This window comes from Rhea americana, unplaced genomic scaffold (genome assembly GCF_003343005.1).
Source record: "Rhea americana isolate MKP2758 unplaced genomic scaffold, rheAme1 scaffold_69, whole genome shotgun sequence".
Taxonomy (NCBI): domain Eukaryota; kingdom Metazoa; phylum Chordata; class Aves; order Rheiformes; family Rheidae; genus Rhea; species Rhea americana.
The window spans coordinates 1620664-1641473 of record NW_028186856.1 but is presented as its reverse complement, the minus strand read 5'-3'; the positions used below and the strand labels follow the sequence as shown (position 1 = coordinate 1641473).

At 47.0% G+C, this 20810-nt stretch overlaps 1 protein-coding gene across 2 annotated transcripts in view; it reads left to right on the top strand.

Moving 5' to 3' along the window:
• Positions 1-20810, top strand: part of NTN4 (netrin 4) — a 47521-nt gene that overhangs the window by 15397 nt on the left and 11314 nt on the right. For both annotated transcript variants that reach the window (XM_085321319.1, XM_085321318.1), the window contains exons 3-5: positions 5825-6103; positions 12950-13076; positions 15124-15312. In XM_085321319.1, coding sequence (XP_085177445.1) covers positions 5825-6103; positions 12950-13076; positions 15124-15312 — 595 coding nt within the window. The remainder of the gene's footprint in view (positions 1-5824; positions 6104-12949; positions 13077-15123; positions 15313-20810) is intronic.

Genomic DNA, 20810 nt, shown 5'->3' with positions numbered 1-20810 from the left:
AGAGAATCTACAGAGATAGCTTCAACTTTGAGAAAAGAAAAGATCTTGAGCACACCTGCAGGCAAATCTGTGGGTGAAGGTGGTGGTGGTGATGGGCACACAGCCACTGAGGGATGGCAGAGAGGTAAAAGCAGAAAGTACAGCATGAAGTACTTCACCTTACGCTGATAGCTCGGCTGAGCTTTGCTTTGCAGTTATGAGTGTCTGCCAACGAGGGAGATGAGCAGATGTGTGCACACAGCTGGACACCTCGTGGCTGGGAGGTGGGAGGAGAAGGCTCCTGGCCCCCGCTTTGCCATGGCCACCCCCCAGCTTGTGGCAGGGGGTGTGTAGCCTCGACTGGGTGCAGGCTTGAGGACTCGAGGGAAATATTTTGGGGGACAAATGTATTGGCAGAGCTCCACCATGGGCTTTACTGCCTGCATTTTCAAAGTATTGTACAAGTACTAAATAAAGCAGATAGATTTCAGTAACAGGGAAATTCAACAGCCTAATAACACAGGCCATTTAGCGATATTTATTTAGTGCCCGCATACCAACAAACACTGCGGGCTCCTAATGCAAGCCTTAACATTTCTGTAAAACGCTCACCTAGACGTCACGTTCCCTCTTATAAGCTGATGCATATCTCTCATTTTTTAGTTGACCTTGTCTTTGCAGAAAACAGCAAACCTTGCATTCTTTTTCTTTTATTAGAGTTTTTTTCCGTGTCTCTGTAAAATACATGAAAAGGAATAAAAACACTTGCAAAAGTCAAATAAAGCCATACTGAGTTTAGCAAATGCCCAGGAAGCCAAATAGCTGAGTCCCTGTTGCAGATAGCTCACAGTTACAGAGGGCCTACAGGTGCGCTTCCACGGCTGTGGGTGCGACGACACAGGGCAGAGCCTGTCACTCCCTTTAGTCTGGTGCTCCTTTGGAAAGAAGCCGTGGACCGCTTCCGGCAGTGTTTCCATTTTGGTTTTCATTTGCAAACAAACAAAAGTGTGGCTATGCTTTTCACACTTGCTTATTACTTTTGTTTCTGACATTTTGCCCGTTTGCTGCCTTGTTTCTGCGTGTGTGTGCTTATCCATTTACCCACGCGTTTATTCACTCTTTCGATAGTTGCTGTCATTTTGCAAACCGTCTTTGATGCCTTCCACAGCCCTGGCTGGTGGAAGCTTGGCAGTCTGAGATGCACCTAYGACTCACCCAGAAAGCTCTGCTAGTGGCAAATCTTTCATTGGTTTTGTTGACTTCCTCGGGCAACGTTGACCTCGGAGCTTATTTTGTCGTGTTCTCAGCATCATTCATTAGCATTTTCCTTCCCACTGTGGAAATATATATAAAGCTGTCCTTTCATTGCCTTTCGAGTGTAAACATACTAGGGCGCTTCTTGCAAAGGGACTTCTATGTATTTATAAATCGAGGTCACTATAGTGCAAGCAATTACTTGAGTGCACCACATTCATGGACGTTGTTTTATTTATATTCTGGGCTACATTTTTGTGTCTGGGGAGTGACGAGTAGCTAAGGCTTCTTGTGCCATGAAGACAAAAAAAAAAAAAAAAAAAGTGAAGTAATCAACAGATCAAGAGCTGCTCGTGGCTGCACACAAGGAAAAGGAAATGCTGTGAAAATTTATGGGAGGGTGTCCATGTTATGACGTGCCCAAAACACAGACAGCTGGAGCAGCCTGGCTGAAAACCAGAGTGTTTTTACTCCACAGGGTGCACAGGGTGCTACAGAGGGGGAGGTAGTGCTTGGTCTTCTCCCGCTCTCTGCGGCTGGTCTCGACCACCTCCCGTCACTGCYGCGAGGCAGAAGGGCAGCGGCGAGCGGTGTCCGTCCCCGGGGTGCCTGGCTCGGGTGCACCGGGTGCCCCTCTCCATGGGGCAGAGCCAGTCCGTGGGGGCAGCAGCCGTGTTCCCRGAGGGTTTTTTGTGTGCGTATACTAAAACTGTTACGTTTCTTGGACATCTTTTGTGGGGACAAAATTCTCTCCGGCACCACCGCMGGGTATTTGGCTATGTAGATAGACTTTTCCCGAGAAGAAAATCCTTGTGGAAGTTTTAAATCACTCCTGTATTGACATTGATTCATACGAACATCTCATTTATAGGAGATGGGAACCAACAGAATAAAATTCCGCATGGTGTGGAAGGAACGTGTCTCTTGCAGGGTAAAAGGAAACATCGATGTGRAAGAGAAAAGTACGCAAGATTACCTGATTTCCACCGAAATGCCGCAGGTGCAACAGGGAAGGGAGACCAGGACTGAGAACAGAGCTGGCATGGCTGGGAGTGCAGATATGCTTTTGATAGGATACGTTTTGGCATGTCTAGCATGGGAGTGTTGGGGGGTTTTAATTTATTGCTTTCTAGTTCTACAAAACACAAGTGTGTACTAATGCATTCACAGAAGAGCTGCTAGTGTAAAGATCCAGTCCTCTCAGCTTCTTCTGGCTGCTTACTACCAGGGGAAGCCAGGTCATCTTCCTAACATTATAATGCTGATTTTTGACATAGTGCCTGTATGGTGTGTACACAGAGACAGATGCTGTATGAYGGTTTCCGGTGAGGCTCGCTGGATGCAAGTCTTAAGGATGATCAGGAAGGATGTTCTCTTCTACCTCGTTGCACTRTGTATCTTCCTTGTGTAATCACTGTAGAGCTCTCTTTAGTAGGACTCTGTGGCAGGACCTTGTTTTGATGGCTCTAAGGTGCTTGTCTGAGCCTCCCATGGAGCCAGCTGAACTAGCCTGGGGAAAAGGGACAGGGACCTGGTGGCCATGCAGGAGGCGTATGGGGCTACTGGCTCCCTCGGGCACAGACCCACTGCCGGGGAGCTGCTCTGGCCACTCGGGCATCTGTCAGCAGTGCGAGGARGGTTGCAAAAGCCATATTGTCAGATACACAAGATAGGCAAGATAAACATGTATATAGGCTGTAAGTGCTTCTCAAATCCTGCCTCAGTGCTTCTTCTGTGCAGTCAAACAGTATTTTGGTTCAGAAGCTGCCCGTTACTGTGCTCGGGGCTGCAGCAGAAGGTATGAAACACAGTCAGAGTTGCTGTGCAAAACCATGGTTCGTTCATGGCAGGATGAGGTAGCCCAGGGCCTGTCSTATCAATAGGAGAATTGCATGGCCTGGTCCTAGGAGAGATAAAAGTACTAAAGCTGACATTCGAGCGTCTGTATACRGGGGGTTATGGGTCCTGGGTGGGACAGAGGTGCAGAGCTGTAACARCTGCTTCATGTATAAGGACAGTGTGACCCAGCTGCTGTGCTAGGATTATTCCTGAGTTGGGATTGGATAAATCATCAGGGTTAACAGGGAAATCTTGCTGAGAAACATGTCTCTTGATCTTGTTATGCAGCCTCTGGAGGTTCCAGCTCAACCAACTGGGACAGTGCAGAGAACTGCTATTTGGACAGTGCCTTACATGTTGCAATGGCTGGTTTGTAGTTTATGAAAATAGATCTACTGGTATCTGGAGGAGTGTTGACTGTACTGGCAACACTGGGACCAGACTCCTCCTGTAACTCTACACTACTTCAGTTTGCAAAGGGGCTCCGATGCTGGGGCTGCCGACCCACCAAGTTGAGTTCAGGACGGCTGCGCATCGCTGAAGGGCAGCCACAACGAGCTGCGGAGAGGCTGGTCTTTGCAGTCCACTGGGAATTACAGGCAGGGATCCTGTTTAGCATCACTGTTTTCAAGTAGCCATAAAAAGAAATGTTTGCAACATTTTAGGACTTGAGCTGGAATACTGGCTCCATTGAAACCAGTAGCATAACTCCCCCTCAGTTCCACACAGCCAAGATTTAACTCTCCAAGTGCAAAGRCGCTCAAAATTATTGATTTGCCCACCACAGCTGTCTTTGCTAGTTATAAACATCAGTCACATGCATGGGATGTGTATGCACGGATAAATAAAAGTAACTGAAAACGATGAGAAGAAAGGCTGTAACTGCATCTAGTATTAGTTGTTCCCATTTATTTATTTATTTCACCACTCTGACCTGAATCAGGAAGAACAAAGACTTCTCTGAGAAGTGATTTATGTAATCACAAGGAATCCAAAGTGCTAGTTTTTTACTGCAAATTCTCAACCCTGCATTTTCCATCATCTCCGCTAAAAGGAAATGAATGTCTCAAATTTGGATGTTTTCCAGGGAATTTTCTTTCCATATCTGAAAGCATCTTGTGTTCACAAAGCCACTAATAAGTAAATGTGATCAGAATTGCATTGATTTAAATTTGGGTAAATAAGAAGCCTTGAGGAGATGTGGAGGACCTAATGTTTGAATTCCTTGGGGTTTCTGTTCTTATCTGCTTGGTATTTTTGATTTTAGGGAAGTAGAAAAGACTGTCTATGTTCCTGGAAAAGAGGAAAAAAGACCTTTCGAAATGCATTGCTCTCCGTTCATATCCCTCACCAGACTCAGCACGTCTACACAAGGGGCTTACCGCCACCTGCCTTGTCCTCTGAGCACCGTTTCCAGCTTACCTCCTSCCTTTCGCACGGCTTTTGGGGCAAAGCAGCCAAGTGCTCGCGTATCTCCGGGAGCTGCCGCTGGCACCACGGCGGTGCCTTGGCGCGGGCAGCCCGGGGGTGGCTCGCAGGAGCTGTTGAGCTTGCGCCCGCCGCTGCGCCCTTACGTGCGTGCTAAAGACGCCGTGCCGGGCACCGGGATGTCCAAGCCCTGCTGCCGGCGGCCCGCTGATCGCTGCCGCGCTTGGCGGGCTGACAAGGGCGCACAAAAGCGCGCTGCCACCGCTCAGCTCAGCAATGTGAAAAGCTCTAAATCTCCTTCCAGGCCTTCACAAAACTTCCTCTGGCTGGGACTTGGCAGCTCTGGAGAACAGCCAGGTCCCGGCCAGGAGCTCTGCCAGCAGCCGCGGGCCGGGAGAGACGGCAGCCGGCAGGCAACGCYGGCAGTCGGGCGAGCGGGTGCACCCAGAGCCAGGGGTGTTAATCCCGGTAAAATTACAGGAAAGCCTCTGGGTCCCCTGGAGCYCCCCGGCTCCTCTCCGCAACGTGCCCCACTCGGCACCACGGGCGTGGGAACCCAGTTATAATATTACAAATGCATCAAGCGTTTAGAAACTATTCAGTGAAGAACCATCTAACTATTTAAAAAGTGTGGACTGTAAATTAAATGTACCAGTGACTAATGTGTGTGTCATAGAAATGTCATTTTTTTGCRGATGGTGGATAAATGACTTATATGCCGTTCGTGGTTTCATGCTGTAGGCACCTAGGCCAATAAGTTTTAAATAAACCTCTTAAAGAAAATTAGTTATTTTTATCTAGTGCTCTCAATTTTCAGTTTGAGCCAATATTTACCTATTCCATCCAGCTGAAGTTAAAATAAAGGCTGGCTGATAAGTATTTATTTAAACTTAGGAAGCCCCACCTTTTCTTTCTTTCTTATCTAGGCTTTCTCGACTATCGGCTTGCCGTCGCTAATTGCCACACCTAATCACTTTTCCACGAGAAAGCAGCCTGGGACTGATATGCRCCAAATATTTGGAAATCTGAGCTTTATTTGTTAAAAAGAAATGCCCCCACTTTGTCGGGGGGAAGAGGGAAGGAAGCAGGTTGCTAAACGTTTAGCTGCCACGTTATTGCCGGCAGAAGGAGCCCCAGCCGCTCTCGCAGCGGCTGCTCACGGTGGCAAGGCGCGATGGGTGGCAGCGAAGCCATGAGTTAACGGCGAAATTTCCGCGGGCATCGGTAGGGCTTCATGCACCCAGCGCTGCCACCAACACCCTTATTTCCACTTTTTTTTTTTTTTTTTTTTTCATGGTTGCTTCCCCGGTGTCTCCCCGCGCAGGTGATATACCGAGCTCTGGCGCCGCCCTACGCGGCCGAGGATCCCTACAGCGCCGAGGCCCAGGAGCAGCTGAAGATCACCAACCTGCGCGTGCGGCTGCTGAAGCGGCAGGGCTGCCCCTGCCGCGCCGAGGGCCTGGCGGCGAAGCCCCCGCAGCTCCTGCACTTCGCYGTCTACGACTTCATCGTGAAAGGCAGCTGCTTCTGCAACGGCCACGCGGACCACTGCGTGCCCGTCGCTGGCTTCAGACCCGTCAAGGCAGCYGGCGTCTTCCACGTGGTAGGTAGAAGCTCAACAGCGTTGGCGCTGCAAGGGGCTTGAGACTTGAAACAGAAAACTGTGTGGTTTCTTGATCCAAGTATGCAATGTTTGTCATGTGATGCCTTAAATTCAAAGCAAAGTAAGCGAAAGCAATCTTTAAGCAGGAGGTAGTCCCCAGCTGGAGTTGAGGAGCCATACTTCTCTTGCGTCTTGGTTTAAAATGCAGTAGAGTCCACCAAGACCCCCTTCCTTCAAGGCTGCAGAAATAGCTACTCCGTAGTTTAGTTAAATTCATTTATTCAAGTGGTTCCTTAAAGAAAATTAAAATCACTGATTCCCTTCTTTCCTCAAACCCTAACCAGCAATAGCAAAATATCTAGATGATGATTAATACAAGGCATTTTGTTGACAGAGAGGGAGATACTTCCCTGAAGGCCGTAGGGATTTTGTGATTGCCATTGCTTCTGSGGGCTCCTCAAGTACTGCGCTGGATCCTGAGCTGAGAGGCAGGAGAGCTGGCTCTCAGCAGGGCTCTCTGTTCTGATTTGCCTTACACATCTCTGGATAAAAACCCTGGGCTCTGATTGCAAGGGAGCTCTCATCACAAGAGCTGCTAGTTCAAATCCTTTGGGACCGACAGAGACCCCAAATCCAGGTCTCCCACGTCCTGAAGATGTGCCCTATAGCCACTAACATATTGGAGATAAGACAGGCATGGCAGCAGATGAAGTGTTCACCACCACGCTGGTTGGCATTGCCAGGTTCGGTACCAGCATTGTGGCCTGGCTGGCTGTGTAGGACATGCCTGGCGTAGCAGGTTGTGGTGGTGCCCCAGCCGGGTGCAGATACCTCCTTGCCCAGGTGCCGAGCCACGAGGAGCAGCGGCATGCCCGCACCTGGGGACGTGGCCGTCCCATGCAGGCAGGGCTGTCTGCTCTCACCACCAGCTGGGCAGCACTGCTGAGTAGCTTTTGGAAATGATGTTTTCAAACCTATGCACTTAGGTACTCCACTCAGAGCAGGGTCTAAACCTTGCTTGTAGGTAGTTGGAGTTTGATCTAATACTGGCTGAAAACCAGCAGAAAATTGCTGTAGTCTCTGGGCTGGGCCCTCTTCAGGTTGGCCTCTCTGCCCGTCTTGGCTGGCTCTGAAAGTATTAGCTTTCTTGGCATAAGAGAGGTAGGGAAGGTCAGGGCAGTTAAACATATTGCATTGAATAAGGTTAAAAAGGGGAAGATCATAAAAACGTAAGCCAATTACTAGAGGTAAGAAGTCTGGCATCTATCCAGCTCTTCAGGGAACTCTCATGTGAGTTAAATTATGGTCTTAAACATGAAGCAGACAGCATGTTTCTCTTCTAATAGAGCTAGTCTTGCAACATCTTGAAAATATACAAATTTGAAGCATGCAGCGCTATGATTGATAAGCCTGTTTCAAGTAGCACTACTCCGGTTTTCACAGATGTTCCCTCAGCAAAAGTCTTTGAAAGGAGCTGTTTACTTGGGATTATTTCAGTGTGATACAATTGCATGGCAGTGTGCCCCAGAGCACCCCTGAGAGTTACAGCAGAGCCTGCAGCCAAATATACTTCTGGGACGACTGTAGACCGTAAAAATAATAGTGYATAGGTAACAGGGAATGGTGTGGGAAGGAACCAAAGCCCAAGATTATACTGAAAAAACAAAGCAAGAAATAGCAGCAAGCCCCTGCTCTAGCCCCTAGGGGACTGGGGAATTAAACTCTAGTTATAAATATTTATGTGGCAAGAGGCCCAAAGGTGAAGTTTCTGCAGCGAAATTAACTCATCTTACCCTCTCTTAGAGCTTTCTCTGTGTGTCCCATAAGAGATCAGCCAGCATAAAGGTCACATAGCCCCACGGTTTGTGGCAGGACCCTGCTGTAGGGTCAGGAAAGTGGTGTTTCCTCTTCCATTATCACATCTTTTTTTCATTTCCCGGATGGTATCAAAACAAAGATGTGTTCAAAAGAGCAGGAAGGGGGCAAAAGATGGTGAGAACTGGTGCTGCTTAGGTAGGAGAYGTCAAAGAAATTTCTGAGAAGAAAGGAACATTTCAGAGAGGGAGCGTTTCTGTAAGTTTCACCTGAAAAAGTCATTTACTTAAAAGATAATTCTGAAGAATTATGGTCAATCATTCTGGTTTGATATGGGGACTTCAGTCTTCAGTGTTAATTTTAATGTACCTATATCCATGTGGGCTTACAGCAGAAACCTCATTGCAAAACTGAGGACAGCAAAAGCTGGGAAATGCATTTACATTTCCCAATATTGTTATAAAATTTGACAGCGTTTTTGTGCTTGTTTTGACCAGAGTATTCCTGAAGGATACTACCAAAGTTAGGGAGTTAACATCATGTTTCAAAATAGTTTCTGAATCTTCCCAAAAATACTTTTTCCAAAAAAAGTGTGTGCASGTTTCCTTAAACCCCTACTTAGTCTCAGCCCAGAGGCAAAATCCTAACTACAGGCTTGTTTTCAGCTCCTGCCTGGCCAGTGAAAGAACCAGATGTGATATATTTCTTTGGTTGGTCTGGGGAGAAAGCAAGGGTGTCCTGGTAGCCCTGGGAGCAGCTGTCAGGTCTCAGACAGCCCTCACAGAGCAAGCTGAAGTATCTCAGTCATTTCACTCAGAGATGGTTCGGCAAAGCTAAGTGCGGGTGGGTGAAAGCTGGTGGCTGCCACCTGGACGGGGATTTGGTGTAGGAGGAATGAACGACGGGACCAGCAGGCCCTGGTCAGCTCAAGACATCAGCTGCTGCTACTGCAAAGGTTCCTTCCATGATATGAGCTTTTCTTGATGGTATGGTCCTCATGCACTGGGAACCTGACTCTTTTGGAGAAAAATGTTGTTGGGCTCAGCAGCAAAAAGCAACAGCCAGGAACCTGATAAGAGGCTTTTTCCTACRCCCTCTCTGTTGTCTAGCTGCAAAACTCCTTGTGCTCCTCCCCGCTGTGCAGTTTCCTTGGTTGGGCACCGTTTGGTTCACGGGGGTCTCCCCAYCGATCGTTTCATAGCCTGACTTCTCTGACAGCCAAGGGACTCGCGGCAGCTTTCGTTCTGCATTCGTGTGTTTCTGTGTGAAAGTGGATGGCAACGCCAGAGGAAGTCTTAAGGCTCTTAATGAGATATACAGTTTCAGCTTCTGGAGTGGGGGAAGGTAGRAAGAAGGGCTTAGGTGGAGATATTTATAGGTCGACTAATTCTAAATAAACGAGAAAGGAATTTATATATGACAGTTCTGGGTTCACAGGAGAAATGCAGTGTCAACATCTAGGTGATTCATAAACATATTAGTTGGACTCTTGCACTAGGGAGGTTTCCCTCTTCATGAGCTGCAGAGGAAGTCCACAGAGAAGACGTGGCTACCTTCCAGTGATGGCCAGGGTGCTACGTGTGGGTAGAGTAAAATTGACTGTGCCCGGTTAAATATTTGTGTGYAAAAGAGAGCTGTCAGGGTGATATAGTTACTCTTCCTTCTCTTCCCCCTTCCTTTCAAACCACTTAGTCAAAGGGTCACTACCCAAGGCATGCCCAGAAGAAAAAGTGTACATGGACAAATGAACCTCACACCAGACCATGCAGAGCAGTCAAATCAGTTTGCGAGCTGGGTTAAATGGCAAAGCATGAGTGCGAGTAGAGAAATGGATTCGCAGACACAGGAGATCCCTCCGGATCCTCAGGGGCCACGAGAAGATGTTTTTTGGGGGCTGATCCCTAGTGCAGGGGGTTCTTACCCCTCGCTGGTACCTCTGTGCTGGTACCTCAGCACTGCAGCGTGTGCCCAGCTAAAGCACCCTTGCTGCTGTTTCGCACGTCTCTTACCTGCCTTGCACAGGGAGCAGGAACAAATTATGGCCTGGTTTTGTTCTTTCTCTTGTTCTCTTTTTCCTCARTGACAGTTTTAATAATATGATACAGTCATTTTATCTTTGCTCTCAGGAGGGGAAATAAGTAACCAGAACTTATGGAAGAAAAAGCACTTCTCTACYATTAGGCAGCGTGAGTATTCCTCCCCCTTCCCACATGGCTGATTCCGTGGCTGTTATAAATTGGTATGGTGCTACTGACATCAAAAGACCCTGAAAGTCTCCCCAGAACGACTGACAAGATGCCCGTTGTACCAGGAATGAAAAAAAATAGATACTCCCCCACCCCAGCCAAGAAACAACAAAACTCTGTATTCTTTCACAAGAACAAGATAGGAGATGAGAATTTTCTCATGCATGAATTTGGTTGCCTGGTACTTAGGGACAGAATACCTTACTGCATAGTAACAACAGCCACTTAGCGCAGTTTCTAAAACTGATCCTGTGCTTTGAGTGCAAGATAATTTAAAAGCTATCATTAGAGACTCAGCATGAATGACATGATATTCCTTTGGACTARTATCATGCCCATTTTCCAAGAAAGGAAAGAAAAATAGAAAAAATACAATTTTGGCAGTTCTGAGAAAGTCTATTAAAAACAATTGCTCCTCACAGCTATTTAGCCTGTCTGTTTAGACCATAAGGTCCTTGGGACAGTGACTTTCTTTTACTGTGCACTTGTGTTGGACCCTCTATACAATGAGTGAGCTCTTGTAATATGAATTAATAAATAACAGGTGACTGAATGCATTTCTTCTTCAGTGCAGCATTTCCTTCTCACTGTGCTATGTTTTGGAACTTGATAAATAGGGGAGAAAGTGTTTTCTGAGATTTGACCAAGAAAACACATGTATTTGCAATCTGAAAGGAAGCATTGGAAGGTAATAATTCAGCAACAAAAGGCTATGGAAGGAAGCATGCCCTAGCAACTGTCTTTGTATATAGAAATCAGTCGCTCATTTATCTTACCCAAGTCAACTTCTGTAACACTGTTTGCATTGTGTCCTCTAATGACTGACGTTGCGACTGGGCTGTCAAGCTCCAAAGGGAGGCAGTGTGAAAGTGAATTGCGATGTAAAGCCCCCGTGACAAAATGAAAAATGGTACGGAGAGGGTTTTCTGCTTAAATGAGTCAAGAGCCGTGTGAATGCTTACAGCGGCGAGCCGTACTGGGAGCTGTGTTTGTGTACTTAGCAATGCTCCATAATGACCCCCAAAGGATACGCCTTACAGCTAAATGCAAATTGAGGTGAATGAAAAGGGAGGGGAAAAGTGCTCTTTCCATTGCCAATACGTGCRGGTCAAATTCTACCTTCGGAAAGATGCAGAGCTGCCGGAGAAATCGCTGGGGCCGGGTGCACGTTTTCCAGCTGTGCCTTGGGCCCTCGCAGTGCAGCCGTCCCTTCTCTCCGATGAGACGTGGCATCCACGGGGCACCGCCGTCTTGCACSCAGCCTCGTACAGCTCTTTCCACCGTGAATTTCTCCCCAGTGCAGGCAGACCGTTAGTTGTTCCTCGCCTGCCACTGCTTCCCTTTTCCTTCGATGACTTCTTCTTGTGCTTTCCATCTCCTATTTTTAGTTGCCACAGTATTTCTTCCCAAYGAACAGAAATACCTGTCTGCTTATGGGCTACAAGAAAGGGCTTGCAAATACTTAGTTCTTTTGTTGTTTCCACTGCATAAAAATCCTTTCTGTCATACTGGAATTATGCAGAAGAAGAAAGAGATTTTCCTTCAATAGGGTAAAGCTGGGATGGAGAGATTTTTAAAGCAGAACTGTTTTGGGAAGTAATCATTATAATGCTACTGAAAGAGAATGAATACATGAGCCGGAGGCAAGGGTTTTGAAGTACTTAGGTCCAACTTTCATTAAGTTTCTGGAAAAAAGGGAACAAGAAAAGAACGATATTAACTAAACAGTTGCACTGAGAAGTTACTGAGGAGCCGTTTCCCTCTCATCCACTGTTTAGCCTGTCTGTTCAGCTATTAGCTTTTAGCTAACACAAGCTATTTAGCTTCTTTCTTCCAGGTTTCTCACAGGAGCCTTTCTCCCGGCAGGTCTCAGCAGCGAGCCATGTATTTAGGAAAAACACGCTCGCAAAACCACAGATGAAACTGGCGTCATGTAGCAGGAGCTGCGGCACGTCCCAATGCCAGGCTGGACCCACCTGGCTCAGCCTTGCCCGCGGGCCACATGTTTTCAGAGCCCGAACAGTACCTGGGGGATTTTGCCAAGGGCAAACTCGCAGGCGAGCGTCCTCCTCTGCTCCAGGCCCCAGCTGGGGCGGCAGCTGGCTCTCCRTCTCCGATTAGTGCCCTTGCACTAGCTGTTAAATTACTGCCCATCCCCAGGGCATCTGCAGCTAGATCCTCAAGGTGTATGTGCTGCCCCTGGTTCTTCTTCCTTTGGGAGGCAAAACCTCTGCCTGGGACGAGTGCCTATGTACGTCTCAGGGTTTTTAATTCCTTTATTCCTGTACGTATTTATCTGGGTGATGGCTGGGCAGTTTGCGTGGGGTGCTGAGTCTGCGCGTACCACTCCTGGGGGTGATGTAAAGGTGTCCTGGGGTGGGGAAGGGAGAATTAGAGAAAGGTTTTTCCGAGGATGGGGTCGATCTTGGCCACATCTTCTTGTTTACATCTTCTTGTAATCACTCCTGGAAATTCAGACCATAGCTGGAACCTCTTGGCTAAAGATGCTTTTGAGATCTCAGGAAAAAAAGAGAAAGAAAGAAGGGTGATTTGTACAATGCTATGATATACACACCCACACACAAACATCTATTTGAAACTATGGCTACAGAGTATTTGCCGTTGGCTGAACCAGACAGCAAGATAGRTGTTGTGCTAGCCCTCCCTCTAGTTTATTTAACCGTGTTTGGCTATCACAGTACCTGCTGTACCTGGGCATTGCTCATGTCCCAGAGACTCCTCAGGCTGTGCTGTGAGTGATCCTTGCTCTGTTTCCCCTTACTAGGTCCACGGAAAATGCATGTGCAAGCACAACACAGCAGGATCCCACTGCCAGCACTGCGCTCCGCTCTACAATGACCAGCCTTGGCAGGCTGCAGATGGCAAAACTGGAGCCCCCAAAGAGTGCCAGTGTAAGTAGCCAGCTGTAAAAAGTGTCTCCAGAGCAGCTGCAGGGGTGAAACTCTTTCTCCTTCCACACCTTTCCAAAGGTTTTTGTTTCCAAAAGACAGCAAATGTTCAGGTGGCAAGCAGCTGTTGGTKAAATACCTCAACAAGTGGAGACATAATGTCACATTCCTGCCCATCGCCTACCATGTGTTTGCCTGGTGGGGATGGCCCCGTCTGGAAAGCTGCTCTCTTGGAAGTTCTCCTGGGAGCAGGTTATCTGTTTATTTGGCCTTCCTGTGGGATCCAAGCACATCCCCTGGAGATGTGGTCTTCTGTCGCTGGCAGGCTGCAGCTYACTGTAGTGACTTGGAGATGGCAGGGGTGGGATACAGCTGTGGATACGGAGCATGTGCACCTTCTCTTCAGGCATTTTTCACTCTCATGTCAAGCCAAGAGTAGCTTGAGAGGCTGCAGGCGGGCTGAGGACTTGCTTATTTTGCTATGCTGTTAAGATTTCAACTGTTCAGCTCTGTGAGCTGTGGTCCAAACTGAAATCAGAGTTTAAAAGTCCCCAGGCAGACAGTTTGCTGTCCAGCCAGCCCTCTAAGTTCACCCACTCTGCTTACGTTGTCCCCACCATGGGCAAAGCYAGCAAATACTTTTGCAGGAGGTCTGGCCTTTTGGTGATGTCCTGCCCACTCTGACCATCAGGTGTGAGCTCCTCTCATCCCCTTGGCACTGGGGCTGAGCTGACCAAGCACTTGCAGGTTGTGCTTGAATCCGAAAGAGCCCTGGGCTATGTGGAGGTGGGAGGATAACCTTCGTGGTGCTGCAGGGTGCTGCCCCRGTGTAAGGGCAGGCTGTGGGGTAGCCCAGACATCACCGAGCGTTTTGGCAGTAGCTGCAGCCAGGGCAGCGCTGAGCYCCCAAGGGTTTGCTGCATCACCCTGGGAAGGGTCGCAGGCACACTGAGCACTTTTCTGCCGTGRGTGTCTTGCTACTAGCACTTAAGCAAGCCTTGGCCTGTCTATATGGGCTTCGGTAAGGGTATTTTCCAAGGGAGTGACAGTGAATCTGCACATCCACTGGCAATGTGTGACGCATAGGGGCTGCAATGTATCTAACTAGACATTAGGAGTGCAGGCATACGGGCTTCTTCCACTGCCCGTGCAGGGACACGGGGCTAGCCACCCTCGAAGCCCCTTTTCCCTCCATGAGGTGCAAGGAGCAACCTGGTGGCACCCATGCTGCTGCTGCCCTGAGCARCATGGGTGGTTGCTAGCGGGGGACAGCAGCTCCCGCCAACAGAGACCGGTGAGGCYGGGGTCTCCCGCTGCCTCATCCTGTGCAGGCAGCAGAGGGAGGCTGTGGCGTGGGTCCAGATGCTGGTGCTGCTGCTACTCGGAGCAGCTGCCRGCTGGAAAGCTGTAGTTCATGCTTGGTGCAGTAATATAGAGTTGATGTTTCATGCAATCCCAGAGTATGCTTTTGATTTTGAGGTAGTTTAAGCCGAGCAGATGCAAGCCCAGCTTCTTGCCCTTGAGCTGCTTTTTTTCTGCCAAGCCGTACCTCTCTCTGTCCGGCTGACAGCTGCTTGCGTACGGACACATTTTCCTCCGAGCTCTGACTGGCTCAGCCTGAGGGCTGCAATGCTCTCCTGTCCGTAACAGTGACTTTCGAGACCTTAGTGTCTCCAGGGCCTTTGAGGTAACCCGCTCTCTGCGCAGGCACAGAGGTGCAGGTAATTCAGATGATCCCTTGCATAAGGTCTGATAACACTTTTGTTTTGCCATATCGAAAATGAGTTACTGGAGTATGAAGCATGGCATAGAAATATTTTTATTTTTCAGAAGCCAATAAAAGAGAAACTATCTTTTCTTAATGTCGTTCCTAGGGAGTGGGAAACATGGATGAAAATGTTGAGATACCCCAGACATTTGAATAAACAGCATGTTCGTAAGTCAGGTCCACCACTCCAAAATGTGACTTGGATTTTCATTTATCTTTTATATAAATCAACATCTTTCACTGCCTCAGTAAGTCCTTATGTTCCCTTTGGCTTCATGGCAGCATGCAAGTGTAATGGGCATGCCGACACTTGTCATTTTGACATGGATGCGTGGCTGGCATCAGGGAACCGCAGCGGTGGYGTCTGCGACAACTGTCAACACAACACTGAAGGGCAGCACTGCCAGCGCTGCAAGCCAGGTTTCTACCGAGACCTCAGAAAGCCTTTCTCTGCCCCGGATGCCTGCAAACGTAAGTCAATATCCTTTTACTAGTAATATACTAGTCAAATAAATACTAGGTACTAAGTAAACAAGTTAAATAAATACTAGTTGGATAGAAAGGTGTCAGACTGAAAGGTGAAATCTTCCTACTCCAGCTTGGAGCAACCTTACTGCTTCAGCAAAGGACAGGAGCTCTCAGCAATATATTGACTGAATTCCCTTATTGATGCCGTTTGCAAAACGGAACAGTGAGGTTTGCAGGATGAAAGCCTGCAGCGGCTGCTGACAAGTCTTTCCTGAGGATCCCTGTAGCTTTGGGTTGGGGGAAGAGAGAGGATTCATTGACATTCTCCAGCTATTTATGGAAAGCAAAACCTATCTGCGTGTGTCCTTGTTTGGTGATGGCTAAGACCCCAGAAGCAGGGTGCCTTGGCCAAGCAGGGTGCTATCAATAAATAGCATCGCCCACCAGCACGTGTTGGCAGCAGCAGGTGGATATGGAAGGAGAAGCGGGAACACGAGCTAAGTGATATGCCAGAAGGCATGACACCAGGGAGGTTAGGCCAGGCGGGATGATTTGGCCACATGTGAAATCAAATATTTCCCAAGCAAAAGCAGCAATCCACGAACAAAGCTCTCCAGGGACCTGTGTGAGCCATGGTGACTCACTGCAGGGGACTCCAGATCCCCAAACCACTCTGAGGACATTACTCAGGGGAGCTAAATATAGGGGCCCGTCATACTCRCTGCTATGCAGCACATGGCCACCCACTGACTCACTGGATTTTTTCTGACTGACCCAATCTGGAGCAGGATCTTCATCAGTGGCAGGCAAAAAAAAAAAAAAAAATCCCACTCATGCCCCATTTATATCATTTGAGAGGAAACGCATCAGCCTCTTCCAAAAGAGAAAACCTGGACGAAACAAGAAGCTGGCAGCCCCTTTTGATGCTGGGGAGCTGCTCTCTGGGCTTGGATCATGTGTGCAGTTTCACTTTCATCTTGGGCCCAGGGCAGGAATTACTTCTTTCATCCAGCTCCTGCTCCACGAATTATCCTCTTGAGGTTTTCTGAGGCACAGCCAACATGCCGGAGAAATCTTCCTCTTCTTGACTCATGCAAAAGATGAGCAGTAGCATCTGAACTGCGTATTTTACAAACCTGACTCTCTGCACAGAAACAGAATTGACCACAGTTCTCCATTCCTTGTGTAAATAATTTGTTTATTGCTGTAGTATGTACACAAATTTGTTTTTTAAAGTTACTTTAATTACTTTTCAAAGTCCCTTTACCTGCTTATGTATGCTGAAATCCCAAGTCTCCTTATCTGAAATATCAGATACTTTGCCAAATTATTGCCCAAACTTATACAGGAGTATTTTGTTTTGGACTCTCATTAACAAAAAAAATACATTTGACTCTTGGATTTGGACCTAAAGGACAGGTTTGGGGGATTTTTTTCTAACTCCCATAGATTCAGCCTTAGTAAACAAAAAAAAGAAGAAGAAGAAGAAAAGAGATCCCATATTGGATTAGTTGACTTCTGGTAGATAACACAGGATAAAAAATTGAACTAAACTCTACCCGTATCTCTTCAAGCTCTGAAACGTACTTTTACTGTGGCTGTGCTGCCTTCACTAGGATTTTAATTCATGATGATTTTTACCTGACAGCTCATGTCAGGGATGGGCACACGCTTTTTCTAGGTCATTGAATGCAAATTMAATGTTGCCACTGATTTGAATGTGGTCTTCTGAACATCGACAAATAACTTCCTTCACCTTGGGGCTGAGAGGAGTGGCCAGTCTCCTACCAACACAGCCCATTGAGGAAAAGAAGTTTTACAAGGACTGCCGTACAGTTTTCCAAGTGCCAAAACTTCCTATGCAAATCCTGCAGATGTCTGGAGAGTCCTAAGGGAAGTCAAGCTGCCCCTCCTGGGCTTGCATTCAGCACAGTGTCACCTTCCTTGCCAAACCAGRTAACCAGCAGAGGTACTGGAATGCATTGCTGCAAAACAGCCAAAGGGAAGGCTACCAACAGTGTCTGTGTACARCTTAAAGAATCACAGAATGGGTAAGGTTGGAAGGGACCTCTGGAGATCTTCTAGTCCAACCCCCCTGCTCAAGCAGAGTCACCTAGAGCACATTGCACAGGACCGTGTCCAGATGACTTTTGAATATCTCTAAGGAAGGAGACTCCACAACTTCTCTGAGCAACCTGTTCCAGTGCTCTGTCACCCTAACAGTAAAGAATTTTTCCCTCACGTTCAGATGGAGCATCCTGTACTTCAGTTTGTACCCAGTGCCTCTCATCCTATTGCAGGGCACCACTGAAAATATTCTGGCCCCAACCTCTTGACACCATCCCATCAGACATTTTTACACCTTGATAAGATCTCCCTGAGCCTTCTCTTCACCAGGCTGAGCAGTCCTAGCTCTCTGTCTCTCCTCATATGAGAGACACTCCAGTCCATTAGTTGTCTTTGTGGCCCTTCGCTAGTCTCTCTCCGGTAGCTCCATGTCTCTCTTGTATTGGGAAGCCCAGAACTGGACACAGTACTCCAGATGTCACCTCACCAGGGATTAAACTAATGCTAATTAAATCAGGCATTACATCACATCACTAGCTATACATTAGCCAAACCCCAAGGGACTTGATTAAAAAGATTATATTGGCCTTTATTGGCAGGAGGAAGCTGTGGAGATGAGATGATTAATGGATACTTTTATTGACATAATGTTGGACATAAATACTGGTGTAAAGTTGTCTCAGTTTTCTGCATTCATTTCTAAATCACTGACCCATGGCATTCTCCCTTCCACACTTCTTTTTTCAAAATGCCACATGTCTGGCATAAAGACTATAATTTTGTTTCCATTCTTTTTTTACATGTAGCTATCCAATCTCTGTAGGGACCACGACGTATTAATACACTCTGTATTAATGCATTAAGAACASATTAATAAATGCCCTGTGCGTTTTCCACAAGCCCTTTCTGGCCTCACAAGCTGCCCTTTCTGCCACTYGTGGAGGAGCCGAGCGGGGCAGCTTGCAGAGCTGCAGGCAAGAGACATTTTTGCTCATATCTCAGCATTTTCCGGACTCTGCTCCTCGTAGCAGGTTAGGGCTATTTGACATAGCTCCAACTGAACAGCGAAAGACTAATGACTGTTAAATTAAATTATATAAGAYTGATTGCAGTCTACGCCTGGAACACTTCCAAGGACTGTGTCATGGTTCGCGCTAATGAGGGACATGTATGATGCCCTGTTATTTTGTCAGGGAAAGCCACAGAATTGCCTACTTTMTTCTGGCTCAAGTCACCGTTATTGCTCAACTGCAGAGTAGCAATGAAAATTTTAAAATACCGAGGTCAAAGTAAATAAAAGAGTTGTTAAGCCATAATCTTTAAGCACACTTTAAAGATTCTTTTAGGCAAAGAGTGTATAATATTTGCTCAGGAATAGGTGTGTACCAGATAAAACAAGACATTTGCCATTTGAAATGGCAATCTGATGACTCTTTCCCCCCACCATACCTACTGGTCCTTTTCTTTATATCCCTCATGAATTTCTAAGCCTCAGCTGCAGTACAATTGCAGACAATAAATCAGGTTCTATAATTGCTGAGTTTATTTTTGCTGTTAAACTGTAGGGTTTTTAGGGTAAATATTTGTCATTTCCAAAGGTTAACTGACAGCTCGGGAAACCACAACAATGTTGCCAATCTGGGGGGGAGAAATTCAGCCCCTTTGGCATCCTGTTCACTGGATTTCACTCCCAATCTGTGCCTGGGACAGTTATTCCTTCATATGTCCATGGAAGCTGCGCACAAAATATTGCTATACAGTGATGTAAACTGGTATTTTTTATAATGTGTTAGCCGCGACACCCGTGAGACGAGGTCATCCCCACACCTCACGCTAAGAGCCCCRCTCTCCTCGCGAGGGCATCCTCCACGACGTACCAGCCAAAAACCATYGGTAGATGCTCTACCTGCTGCTTTGCTGTTTTTCGCAGCCTCCTTGGGGTTGCATCTCACGCTACGAATACTACAGTGAGTTGCAGATCGAGGAAAAGGAGGAAAACAGGCTCTAAAATCAACTCTGTGTGCGGCAGACCATGAGATAGTTAATGCAGGTGCCAGATTTCACACTGTCTCTCCTTGAACATCTTCTTCCTGCCTGAGGATGGAGGCACTTGGTCCTATTTTCATGTGATTCTTTTACAGTTTGTATAACACGTCCACTTTTGAGTGCCGGAGTATCATTTCTGTGCATGGCGCACAGTGACGGGGAGCATTTTACTTCTCTGCATGGCTCCACGTGTTCCCACCACAGCACATCACCAATACTGAACCATATTATAAATCTACCACCGAYGGTATCCAGATTAACGCCAGTCAGTGTCATAAAATGGCTGGGGCTCCACCCCAAGATGCAAGACCAAGAAAACTTTAATTTGACAGCTTTAATTCATCGACACCCCAACCYGCACTCCTTCTTCTGCTAGCCTAGCTGCAAAAGCAGCCTCACCTCTATGGGCTACTGTAGCTAATTCAAAAGCCTCTCTTAAGCGAACTCCACTCCAGACAAATATGGCAAAATTCCGAATTTCAATTCAGAATTGTTTCATAGCCACGAGCTGCTATTTCACACATGCTGCAGTTTCTAGAGTGCTTTAAGATTTCTTCAGGGAGGAACTATTTCCAAATCTCAGAAAAAATTACCACAGATGTGATGAAGAGGGAAGAGCATGCATGCAAATGACAAACCTTTAGAAACTCATCTCTTTACAGCTTTAATTTAAAAATACAACCAGCTACATTCTCGTTTTTAAGTGCCCTCAGTCCCTATGAGTTTGATGATGTGCTTTTCACAATAGGCTTTGAAAGTTTAATTTTCTTTCGTCACCGTCGTGTTGTCGTCGCCACTGAATTTCCTGTTAGACCAAAAAAACAAAAACSAAAAAAAMAAGTGAGAAAATATTGAATAAGATGCAAAAAGCTGCTCCAGATTCCACCAGGCTTGGGAACGAAACTCAGCTGAAGCGAAGTGAGTCTCTATCTCTGACCGATGGATTTAGCTCACTGGGAGCACGAGAACAGCACGGTGTTAAGTGCTTGGTATCTCCCCTGAAGGGGCTGAGGAATGCCATAAATATCCCCTGCACCTCGTAGGAAAACAGAGCATTCGGATACCTGTGTCAGGTGTAAAACACTTCACAGCCTTCAGGAGAAAGGTATGCAAGTCTCGGTGAGCACTGCTGAAAACTATGCTATTAGAGGTGCTGGAGTTCACTGCCTGCAGCTAGTTACGCAGTTGGTGGAGAGGTTTTCTAATCTTTTAATTTTATATAATTATATTCGGGGGGGTGGGGAAAGCGTATGGATTACTTTTTGACAAGGATTCTGGAATCACAGTCTCCTCTGTAAATTGGCTGCCAATATTAATTCATCCTTTAATATTTTAGAACTACAGTTCAGGTATGCCAAATCCCTGAAACCACAAAAATGTCAGATTTA